At 38.0% G+C, this 12957-nt stretch overlaps 1 protein-coding gene across 1 annotated transcript; it reads left to right on the top strand.

Moving 5' to 3' along the window:
* The first annotated feature begins 398 nt into the window (after window positions 1-398).
* On the top strand, window positions 399-12372 carry LOC129703702 (major facilitator superfamily domain-containing protein 1-like). Its single transcript, XM_055646383.1, has 5 exons — window positions 399-550; window positions 1691-1738; window positions 1841-1901; window positions 11321-11432; window positions 11809-12372. Exons 1-5 carry the CDS (start codon window positions 439-441, stop codon window positions 11866-11868), a joined length of 393 nt encoding a protein of 130 aa, XP_055502358.1. The 5' UTR covers window positions 399-438; the 3' UTR covers window positions 11869-12372.
* Window positions 12373-12957: the final 585 nt, after the last annotated feature.

The following is a 12957-nucleotide window of genomic DNA, read 5'->3' as shown; positions in this document are numbered from 1 at the left end:
CTGCCTCACCTGCTGAGTTTCTCCCGCATTTTTGTCTACATACAACTCAATAAGATCACCCCTTATCCTCCTGCACGCCAAAGAATAGAGTCCCAGCCTACCCAACCTCTCCATACAACTTAGACCCTCTAGCCCTGGCAACATCCTTGTAAATATTTTCTGTACCCTTTCCAGTTTGATAATAGACGGGTTGTGCCTGTGCTGTACTCTGACTATATGAGATTACGTTCTGCAATTGTCAGTCCGGGGAAGATGCTCATTTTTAGTTTCATTTTTCACAAAACCACACCTTGCATGTTTTCTGTTAAGAACTCTCCAGTTTCATGGTTTCATAAACATTTAAGCATTTCGTAGTTTTGTGTGGACAATTTAACTGTTTGTCAACTTAATTGTAGTTATTCGTTATCCATTGTAAATATTTGAACATGTCATTTCAGCATGCAGTCCATACAGAATCTGGGTCTTGCGGTGGTTTCAATCGTTGCAGGTTCTTTATTGGATTCAAAAGGGTACCTACTACTTGAAGTGTTTTTTAGTGCTTGTCTCTGTGGTAAGCATTTATACATTCTGTATTTTGTTTTCATATTTGGTAGTGAATTGGTTGTGTTGCTTGGGATGATGACCTAAGTGTAGCAATGGAGCAATCTGTTCTGTTCATATAACTAAACTACAATTTCAGGTATTCAAAATGGCACCCCATTAATCCTAATAATCATGAAGCTACGATGCAAACAAAAAAAAATGATTAAAAAAAAAGGATGTGCGGGAAAATTGGACCCCACTGATCGATTGGAGAGCATCTTAATTTCACTATTTGCAAAGAATGCCTTGGTTAGAATAAAACAGGCTTTAGTTTATTTCTTCGTCAATATTTTCAAAATAACTGGCCACTCTTGATGTTAAGGCATACTTTATTCCATTTGTCCCTTTGCTGGGGATTTGTTGGGAAACCATTCACTTCCTCACATGTTTGCCTTGGTTGGTGAACTATAGTGAGTTTACTTGCAATATAACAATTTAGGCAGGAATTTAATTAGAAACAAGGAACTGCAGGTGCTGTTTTACAAAGAAAGGCATAAAGAGCTGGAGGTCAGGCAGCATCTGGAAAACGTGGATTTGTGATGTTTTAGGTCGGAACCCTTCTTCCGACTGACTGGTCGGCACCTGACCTGAAACATCACCTATCCATGTTCTCCAGAGATGCTGCCTGACCCGCTGAGTTTATGTCTCATTCTATTGTGTATTGTGTGTTCTTTTTTTCAACTGTATTGCTGCATGGCAAATTCATTTCACTGCACCTTTGTTGGTGCTTGTGAAGGATAAATTTGACTTTGAATTTGAGTTAATCAAGCACTGTGTGTGTTTTTTGCCTGGAATTTAAGACGTTTACCTCAATGCTTGTATTTTCCTTTTTCTCATCTGGATGAGTTTCTTCCTTAGAAAGTGCTAATGGGTGATGATGATTTAAAATTATCTCCTTAACCTATGATTAAAATTTAAATAATTGCATTTGTGTTCTAAAGGCTTCTGAATGACTTCTTCATTTTGCAATACAAATTTGGCAGGCAGCATTTTTAAGCTTAATGTTTTGTTTTTTTAAATGAACACATATTTTATTGATTTTAAGTTATTTTGCTCTAGTGTGTTGTATTTATCAAGGTCTGACCATGGTCTTTTATTTTTCTTCCAGTGGCATTTATAGCTGTTGTGGCGCTCTATTTTGTGGATTTATTGTCAGGTATGAAATTCCAATTAAACGTTTCTTTGTCTCGCATTGTTTTTTTCCAATTCCAAAGAGCCTTGAAGTGTTGATAACAATCTTTGTTTTCAACCTTTATAGAAGGTGACCTGAACGTGACTGCATGGAAGCGTTCAAAACTCCAAGCTGATGCTGCAGCAGAGTAAGTACAATTCGGGCAAAACTATTTGTCAGATGCACCGAATAAACATGAACTAGGACAAAGAAATCCTTAGTTGCTGCAGCTTTGGAGCGAAGGACATAGGCAACGTTTCGGGCAACAATAAACATAACAATAGAATAAGTTATTAGTATTCAAAGTCAACTGGACTATGTTCATGCAGAAACCAAGTACATAGGCAACCTTATTAGTACAAAGGTGTGCTGGTGCTTTGGTTTGCTGTTGGTGGTTTGGTGCTGAGGTAGGGTTGCGGTTAGAGTTATGCAGGGTGTGGTTAATGGATGAACCGTGATGGTTAATGGATGAAAGCTCCACTTGAACCTGGAGTTCACAGTTATCAGGCTCCTGTACCACCACAATGGGCAGTCACGGTGGCGCAGCGGTAGAGTTGCTGACTTACAGGGAATGCAGCGCCGGAAACCCTGGTTCAATCCTGACTATGGATGCTGTCTGTACAGAGTTAGTACGTTCACCCCGTGACTGCGTGGGCTTTCTCCGAGATCTTCAGTTTCCTCCTACACTCCAAAGATTACAGGTTAATTGTAGGTTAATTGACTTGGTGAATGTAAAAATTGTCCCTAGTGTATGTAGAATAGTGTTAATGTGGGGGGCTAATTTGAAAGCAACAAATATATGGGCGAAATGTATTGGACCGCCAGCAACTTAATGGTGTTAAGCTCTCGGTCATGAAAGATCTGGCTTTCTGACTGGCCTTGAGGCAAGTACTGAAACATGCAAGATAAAGGAAAACCCTATGTCTGAACCCAATGTAACTAAATACCTAATTAGCCTCTCACAAATACATATACAGAAGACAATTTGGAATAAGTGGGTGGCTGTTGTGGAAATGAATCCAGTCTTCAACGAAGATGCTTTTGGTGTTACGTTGCTTCGATGTTATGCCAAGTAGGATAGATCAAGAACAGATCTTATAGCTCAGTGTAATAAGTCTTCAGGGGCAGCAGAATTATAATCTGTAGTCTGTAATGTAATGGTCCAGCATTTTCACTCTGATACCATCAAGCAGATTAATCAATCACAACCCCGTAAGAAATATAGGAAAGCATGACAGGAACAAAAGCAGGTACAGCAAAATATAAATCTGTTACACATGGCTGCGTGCATGTTGAATGATGTCAACAGCACGCTCTAGACAACTAATTGATCCCGTGACAAATAAAGTATTTTTAAATTTCTTTGGCAGCTGATGGTTGATGGTAGCAAACATGAAGAGAAGTAGGCGGCAGCAGTTCCATGAACAGATGTAGCAAAAAAGGTTGGCTTAAACCTTTGGAGCTGTCCTTAGCCAAAATAACTAATTGGATGGTCCATCTTGCCATGGTCCTGAGGCTCGCACTATCACACTTGCCAGTCTTCAATCAGTTTGAAATTAAACAATGGCTATGTACCTGAACGTAACAGTAATTATAGGTCTTAACAATATATTGACAATATATGGAAGATTTGTTCTTGACAACAATCCATGCTTCTGAGCTGTCTCTTCCAGAATACATTGGCATCTGCCGTGAAAAATGGAAAACTACCTAAAAATTGCTTGTCCGCAGAAAGCATTAAAATGTAACCTGGCCAATTACTGAGCCATCTGCTAGCTCTCACCAATATGATCACCTATGGTCACACAGTCAACATATTCAACTGGCTTCTGACAGGGGCTCTGGCTTCCAGACTTTATCATAACCTTGGTTCAAACAGGGCATAAGTGGCTGCATTCTAGATGTGAGGGGAGAACAACTGCTATTGATATTAAGGCAGCAACGTATCAGTTTATGGCATCAAGCTGCCCAGGTAAAATTAAAGTCACAGGAATTGTGGTTTATAGGGATATTGGGGAAAACTAAAGTCCATGAAATGACCATGAAAGGAGGAGCATTGATGTACACAAAGGGAAGGATGTAACTGTTGTATTGTACTGCAGGCATTCCATGGGAAGAGTCTTAGCTTCTAATAATTTCAGCTACTACATCGATGAGATTCTATCCAAAGCATAAATGGGGTGTTCACCGATTGCCCAGTATTCATCTCATTTCATAACTTATGAAGTGATCTCTGCCCATATGCAATATTACCTGTACAACAACATTCAAGCTACTATCTGCTAAAAGGAGATGACTGCAGCACCTTTAAGTTAAACTCTCTTTTCCCTCTGTCTGATTTGCACAGCACTTCCAGTATTTTCTGTTTTAGAAAATGTTTCAGTGGTGAATCTGTGGAATTAATTGCCACTGTGGAGGCTGTCCATGGATATTTTTAAAGATAGATAGATTATTGATTAGTATGGGTGTCAGGGGGTAATGGAGAGAAAGCAGGAGAATGGGGTTTGGAGGGGGAGATAGACCAGCCTTAATGGAATGGCAGAGTAGACTTGATGGGCAGAATGGTTCCTATCACTTATGATCTTTATTTCACCATTCAAGATCTTTCTTGCCAAGGGGCATACATTTTTTGTTACTCTGATATTTCTGAACAAAAAAAAAATGTTGCTCGTGCCATGTCCATCAACATAAGCAAAAGAGATATCTGAAAACCTAAGAGGCAGCAAGTTCTGCTTTAGGGCTCTGGTCCTTTGAAAAATAATGGTTGACATCTTTGCATTCTGAAAGTAGGTTTCCTCTGTCACAGCATTCAATTATTTGATTGTTTCTGGCTGCAAAGTAAAATCATGCAAGTGTCTAAATTGCTAGAAACTTGACGAGGGTAGCATTTTAATTCTTAAGACTGACAATTACAGTTTTTTGTAATAGTGGGACATCATTTCAAGCTGAGTTTGTCCATTTTTGTTGAAATGGTAGCATGCACATGGGTTGATCAGAATAATTTTGGTTGTAAATATTAAGTGCCTTCGGATTGTACAATAGGAAATTGTCATGTATGTTTCAATATTTTTACAAGAATATCATGACTGATCTAAACTGTGATGAAGGAAGACAACACCATTGCAATTTTCTATGTTTTGGTTATTTTAATGATTTTGTTGATGGGATTCAGTCCAGTGTTAAAATGTCAAATGTTCAATTGTGGAAGGAGCATTAGAAGAACTTGCAAAATGTGATGTATTAAAATGTAATACCCTTACATTGACCCTTAAATATGTACCAACATCAATTCCTGTTTTGTCCCTAATCATATTGCACATATCTTTTGGTTTACTGTTTAATATGGTTGCAGTGAAATGAATGTTACTCATAATAATCCTCTATGGCTTCAGTTTTAGACCAAAATGTTTATTACTTTAAGAAGCTAGAATGGTAAATTGTGGACCTTATTTGCAAATCTCAAGCACGCTATTAAGTAATGTTCATTGCAAAAGCAGTGTTTACTTTGCTTACTTTTGGCTCTTTTTGTGCATATCTCCTGCTCTGCAAGCACCATTTTGTTTAAGCTTTTAACTTTTATCATCTGTTCTGTCTGAATTATTGTGTTCAAAAGATTAGGAAGGAATACAATAGGCTCACGGTGTATGTTATGAATAGTATCCAATTTTATCTCTGGGTTCCTGAAAGGGATAAATCTCTGTTAGTTTTGCTCATGGCATTGTGGTATCAAAATCCCAGTTTCTAAACTGCCTCAGCTGCTTTTCGCATTTTCAGTAGAAATTGCAACGTTTTATGGCTGTAATCTTTATTAGATGCTGGTAAAGTGCAGAATAGGTACGGTGATTTGTAATTGTGAAAACAAGGTGATTAGTTGTCCAATATACCAATTCGTTATTTATATTTCTCCAAGTAATCTGGGAATTAGTTATTCCCAGAATACTTGGAGAAAAATAAATAGCGAATTGGTATGCTGTGGTTGTGTCCATCAATCGATACATTAACTTGTAATTTTTCATGTCTGTTATAAAGGACATAACATTTCCATCTCTTGGGTAAAATGCTTTATTGAGTTTCTGATGAGGTTTCAAATTCCGCCTTGTCTGCCAGTTTCATAGCTCAAGTATTGACAGGCAACCTTCTCCCGGCCCCGTCAATGTCCGGATATTTATAAATAGCCTGGTGTGTATTTTTAAGAAATAGCTATATGATTAACTGTGCTCCAGTTCCATTTGGCAACAACGGTTTTGTGGTGGAAATTGGTCTTCAAAGGTTTCAAAGGTCTTTTATTGTCACATGAACCAATTAAGGTACAGTGATATGCGAATTGCCATACAACCAGGCTAACCAGCTTTTTGGAGATTCCAGTTTGTTCCATAAATCAGCTACCAAGTTTAACCTGATATTCACCAAAGATATTGTTGGAATTTTTACCTTGCATCACAGGAACCTATGTTTCTCCTCTGTTTTCGATACGTTGTGGCTTTGGGCTATTTTCTCTCCATTTTAGCATTATTGACATTTTCTTCCCCCCCAGAAACTTAATACAGTGACCTTTTACTGGCAATCATTTAACTTGAAGGGAATTGGAAAATAAATTGATCAAATTGAAACTCTGAGTCTGAGATTTTGTTTGTGCTTTGAAATCTGAAGAAATTACCTGATTTTGATTGACAAGCTTTTGTTGATGGCATGCAGGTTTACCAGGTGTTTTTTTTAATTTAGGAGTTTGATGATTTATGATATTTGGTTGTTTTTTATTTTAAAAATCCCAACAATTGAATGATTGGTTGTTCAGATATGTTTATAGTTGGTCATTGGTGAGACTGTTCAGGAAATGAATTTGTTAAAATAACAGATAATTACTAGTACTGTAAAAACAAAGAGTGGGGAAATAGTGCGGGGGAATTCTTTGGAACAGGTGGTTGAGAGTAAAGAATCCGATTTTTGTAGTCCACTTCAAATATTTGATGAATGTAAAATTGCAAGTATATTTTAGAAGACAATTGTTGATCAATGTATCGGATTTGCAGTCATTTTGTGAATTCTTTGCTTTAAAATTGTTTGGGGAATTTGGAGAATAGAGTTTCAAATCATCCAAGTCACAATTTATGGAATAAGTATAGCGATGTTGTAGAGCACGATGTATCATCAATCTTATGCTCTGATTGTTGGAAACAAAAATGTGCGCTGAAATATTGCTATGTAGTATTTGCTCAGTATCAGTATTGCAGTGTTTGGGCTAGTCTTGAGGTTTTCTTTGAATCAAAGTGAAATGTCACTATTAATGATTTCATGCTTCTGTCTTGGTGACTTTGGGCTTGTGCAGCGGTGGTTTGGATGCAGCGACAGCTTCCTTTCTGGCGGTCTAACCTGCTACCATCAAGGAATGTTACATGGAAAATTGTGACATTTTGATAAGATTTAGCTAGTTAGGTTTAAAAATAAATATATACATTTATTTAAAAAGTGCACAAACTATCTCACTTTTAGGATGGTTAATACATTTGGCACCGAATTGAGCACTTATAACCATATAACAATTACAGCACGGAAACAGGCCATCTCAGCCCTACAAGTCCGTGCCGAACATTTTTTTCCCCTTAGTCCCACCTGCCTGCACTCATACCATAACCCTCCATTCCCTTCTCATCCATATGCTTATCCAATTTATTTTTAAATGATACCAACGAACCTGCCGCCACCACTTCCACTGGAAGCTTATTCCACACCGCTACCACTCTCTGAGTAAAGAAGTTCCCCCTCATGTTACCCCTAAACTTCTGTCCGTTAATTCTGAAGTGATGTCCTCTTGTTTGAATCTTTAAAAATTATCTACACTTCATTTCACCATATTTACCTATAAAATCTATTTATGTAGTTTGAGCCTTTTGAACCTCGACAGCTTCTTATCCCTTTTACTCTCTCTAAAATAAATGTTCTTGCTCAAATCAGAATCAATCACTTCCTACACGCCTGACACTTAAAACTAATGTACAGTGTCGCATTCAATGTTTTCGTCAGCTTATTTTTGTTGTTCCTTTGGCTTTTAGATGTGCTGTTGAACCCTATGGTTACTTGGATTGAAGGGTCTGCATTTTTTGAATTGCATTGTTTGGCAAAGTCTGAAGCATTGACTAGGCACAGTAGCACAGTTTTTGTTTAACTGGAATAGAAACCCATTAGTGGTCGTATTAGTGTTCATAATTCCATGTAGCTGATTCATAATAGTAACTTTCACCACAATTTCTTACAGATGAGAATTAGGACTGGCAGCTGTCGGCCAGAAGTACACAACCTTTCTTCTTCAAAACATCAACATGAAGAATATATTTTAATATACTTTACAGGTTTTGGAAGAGGGGGGAAAGAAAGCACTTAGATTAAATAAAGATTATTATGTTGCCATTGATTGTAACACATCAAAAAGCAAGTAGCAAAATTTTATAATTCTATTTTAGGAAATTGTCAAATGCTTTCAACACATTCACTTATTTTTAAATAACAATAATGACTTACTGGCTGCTTAGACATTTTTTCAAATGTTTGTAAAATGGTGCATCTGGAGCAATCCTGTGATTCCTGTTTCTCTTACATTTGAGTGGGTATTCCTTGGGAATGGGTAAGTTTTACAATTAAGAATTTATTCTCATAACCACTTGCATAACAGATTTGTAAGCAAATAATGATGAAAGTTTTGTCTCGCTCGAAACAATGCCAAGCTGAAAGTAATTATTTGTGTTTTTTTTTTTTTAATTAGTTGCTTGTTAAAACTGGGTGCAAATTAATACTGCCAGTGAAGTAATTAGAATGAGTGTATTAAAAGTCTCTTCATGTGCACAGTAATACTTTACTTTTGTATTTGACTTGTATCTTATAATGCACTTTATTAATGTTAGACTGCTGGCCAGGTCTGTATTTATCATTTGATTGTAATTTAGCTTCCATTTGATGGATGCAAGTAGCACTTTGTTTTATTTGCTTCTAAGAATCAAATTGCATTTCAGTAATTGCTGATTTTTATTCCAATTGAGCTAAGACTTGAATTTAAATTTTTTAAAGAAAATCACTTGTACTGTACTCTATATAATGGTTTTATAAGTCAACAGTTGATTAAACCAACAGTTTACTTAAAAAATACGAATGTTTTATCTAAAATGTCATTGGTTAACAAAAATACATGACAGTTGATCATCTGTGTGTTTGCAGTCTGTTTATGCTTGGTGAGGACTCTCGGTTTGTGCCGAACATTTCAGTCTTTGTTCGCATTACACTATGCATATACTCTGAGCAGACCTTCGAATGTAACGTTATGTTTATTCCAGCCATATGGTTGATGTGGATGGATAGATCTTGCATGGTAGATTGCTTGGGAAGGTGAGATCACATGGGATTTAGGGTGAGCGAGCCAAGTGGATACAAAATTGACTTGGTGGCAGGTGTCAGAGAGTGGTACTGGAGTGTTGTTTTTCAAATCGGAAGTGTAAAGTGCTGCAGAGATTAGTGTTGGGTTCTCTGTTGTGCCTCATATTAATCATAAGAGCATGTGATAGGTGTAGATTTTGGCCATTTGGCCCATCGGTCTACTCCGCCATTCAATCATGGCTGATCTATTTCTCCTAACCGCATACTCCTGCCTTCTCCCCATAACCTCTGACACCCGTACTAATATTAATATTTTTTATGATAATGTAGGTGGCATTATTAATAAGTGCTTGCACATGCCAACATAATTGGTAGTAGGGTGGACAGTGGGTAAGATTGTCCAAGATTGCAAGAGATCGAGATCAACTGGGAAAGTAGTCAAAAGAATGGCAGGCAGAATTTAACTTGACAAGTGCGAGGTGATTGGTTTTGGTAAGTTAAATCAAGGCAGGACTTGCTCACCACAGGACTCTGCAGAGTGTTGGAGAACAGGGTCATTGGGAGTACAAGAGTTGGGATGTCATATTACAGCTGTAAAGGATGTTGGTCAGCCACACAGATTCAGATTCAATCTTTATTGTCATTGTGCAGTGTACAGTACAGAGACAACGAAATGCAGTTAGCATCTCACCCAGAATAGCGAACATAGAATAATGAGCAATAAATATATATGCGTATATACAGTAGTAGTAGTGGGGGAAGGAGTGTCCGGGGGGGGGGGGGGGGGGGGGGGGGGGGGGGGGAGGTGACAGGCAATCACCAAGGTGCAGAGCTAAGTAGTGTAACAGCCGCAGGCAAGAAGCTGTTCCTGAACCTGAGGAGGGTAAACAGTCTGTGGCTGGGGTGAGATCAGTCCTTGACGATGCTGCGTGCCCTACACAGACATCGCTTGCTTTGGACAGACTCACTGGAGGGGAGTGAAGAACCGGTGATGCGTTGGGCAATTTCCACCACCCTCTGGAGTGCTTTCCGGTCGGAGACAGAGCAGCTGCCATACCATACTATGATGCAGTTGGTAAGGTTGCTCTCGATGGTGCAGCGGTAGAAGTTCACCAGAATCTGAGGAGACAGATGGGCCTTCTTTAGTCTCAGGAAGAAGAGACGCTGGTGAGCCTTCTTGACCAGTATTGAGGTATTGTGGGTCCAAGAGAGGTCATCGGAGATGTTGACCCCCAGAAACCTGAAGCTGGAAACACGTTCCACCTCCGTCCCGTTAATATGGATGGGGGATGCACACGTGTGCATCTCTCCAAGATGCAGGACAGAACGCCACAGGAGACCCTTCTTCCCTGCAGCTATCAAACTTCACAACTCCTCTCCCTTCTGGCGTGGGATAGACTGAGACTGACTTTCTTTCCTTCCTTCCCCCCCCCCCCCCCCATCCCCAATCGTTGCACATCCACAATCCTTTCTACTCACTGTAATTTCATGTTTCGTGAATTTTGTGTTCTTATGACTGTTGGCAGATCAATTTCCCTCCTGGGATCAATTAAGTTATATCGTATCGTATTTCGGGTCACCATACTATAGGACGGATGTGATTAAGCTTGAGGGTGCAGAAAAGATGTGGCTAGAGCTAGAAGGATATTGCTGGAACTCGGGTTCTGAAGAGAGACTGGATGGTTTGGGACTGTTTTCCCTGGAGAAAAGGAGGGGCAACCTTTTTAACGTATATACAGTCATGAGAGGTGAATATTCAGGTTTTTTTCCCCAGGGCTCAAAAGACTTGTGGACAAATTCATAGATAGTAAAGGTTCATAGGTTAGGAGGGGTATAGACAAAATACAGGCAAATAGTGCTCACTCAAGAAGGTACCTTAGTCAGCATAGATGAGTTGGGCCAAAGGGCCTGTTTCTGTGCTGTGTTACTGTATGACTGAGTTAAATAAAAACATAAGAAGCACTGTTCAATCATCTTCATTAAATTTAGAAGACACATAAATAAGGAATATGTGCAAATAGGCAACAGTTATCTGGATTTGAAGAGGCACGTGGTCTTAGGAGTACAGGTTGGAACTCTTACTTGGTGGTTGATTCCCAGATCTTAAAAGATGATAAAGTAGTGATATTAGTGGTTAGCTATGTTTTACTTGGTTCAAAGCTTTTCACATGGACGATTAAAAGTTGTGTTTTATTTGTTTCATAGGGCCGCGAAAGAGGAGCGCATTCGTCAACAACAAGTGGAGGACTTGGCCAAAATACAGCCAGTTAATGAGTTTGCAGCAAGGAACCGATACCTCTCTAGACTCGGTGCACAAGTAAGGATAAGAATTTGATATAAAGTTGACTGAGAAAAGTAAATCCACTTTTAAATATTATTGATCTCACATTTAATCAAATCTTATATTTGGAACATAAATCAATAATTGGCAAAATGTTAATTTGGCAGTTTGAGATACTTTTATTTACAATTAATTTATTCTTGTGAACAAAGATTTGTATTATGCTCAGTGCTGTCATTCAAGGATTTAATAATTTGAGCACCCATCAAGTCATAATTTGCTCAATATTTTGACAGTGTCACTAAGAACATTCTTGATTTAAGAGCAATGTAATTTATCCATTAATTAGCAGTAAAACATGTTAATTAGAAAATGTGTTTGGACTTAACCACCTACAGTATTTTCCTTTCAGTTACCAGAACATTACACCATCCATGGATCTGCACTGGCATATAGGAGTGTACTCAAATAACCTGAAGAATTGCACTGAAAGAAGAACACTAACTTTTTAATGTTACATCTGGAGCCATGAAATAGACTGACAGAAGACTGTTACAATACTTTTCTAATGGGATAAATACAGATAAACTATTACAGAGGCATTTTTGCACATGCTGTTTTCCACATGGAGAAGGTGGTTTTCACTACATTTATAGCAATAAATATTTCAATTGTATAATAACCATTGCTTTACTTCGTACAAGATATCGGAGAAGATTAGAAATCTGAACAATTAGGAAAAACCTCAGTTTCAATGAACTTGAAGCTTTTCATCTTTGGGTAATCTGATCATTGGGAAATCCACTGATCCTATCGTTGTGTTTGGACTGTAACCACTATTAAAACTGCAGTTAAGCAATCAACAATTTTCTGAACAAATCAGCAAATTGGTTTGTCTTCAGACATATTTTATCAACATATGAATTGCACACATTGTTAATGATAATTTTTATATTGATTAAACTTTTTAAAAAATCCTTTGTGTATTGCTGTCTTTTTGTGCGAATACAGTTGACCATAATTGAGTTTAGTCGTGCCCTTTACATTAAATAAACATTCAGATGTAGAGCAGAGAACATGGCAGTTATGCCACAAACCGTATACTGTTAATACTGTGAAACTTTACTCTTTCAATATATACATGAAAACTCTGGTAAAGTCTGGACATAATGAGCTGGATCAGCCCGTTGTGTTGCATGAGACAGTGTTTTCCAGACATACTCAGCTGCTGAAGGTCAGATGCAGGTCCTCTTGTGTTCTATAACTTAATGAGCCAGGGACACACTGTATCCAAGCTTTTAACTTCATGACAGGTATACCTGATACATCCATAATGCTTCTGTTCATTTGCATGGGGTTTCTGTTTACTAGAATTTTTACCTTTTTATTTTGTTGTGTATCTGTTTTAAATGAATAATGTTATTGTTTCATTAGTTATTTTAATCACTATTCCCGATGTTTAATCACCTTCAACTGTCCATACTGTACATGTCTCTGATTATCATTGTTTAAAACTGGTGGATAATATGTTGAAGGCTGTTGGGGCAGAATGATCCTAGAA

The sequence above is a fragment of the Leucoraja erinacea genome, chromosome 14, assembly GCF_028641065.1.
Source record: "Leucoraja erinacea ecotype New England chromosome 14, Leri_hhj_1, whole genome shotgun sequence".
NCBI lineage: Eukaryota > Metazoa > Chordata > Chondrichthyes > Rajiformes > Rajidae > Leucoraja > Leucoraja erinaceus.
Note: the sequence above shows the minus strand (reverse complement) of the source record. Positions and strands in the feature narration are given on the sequence as shown.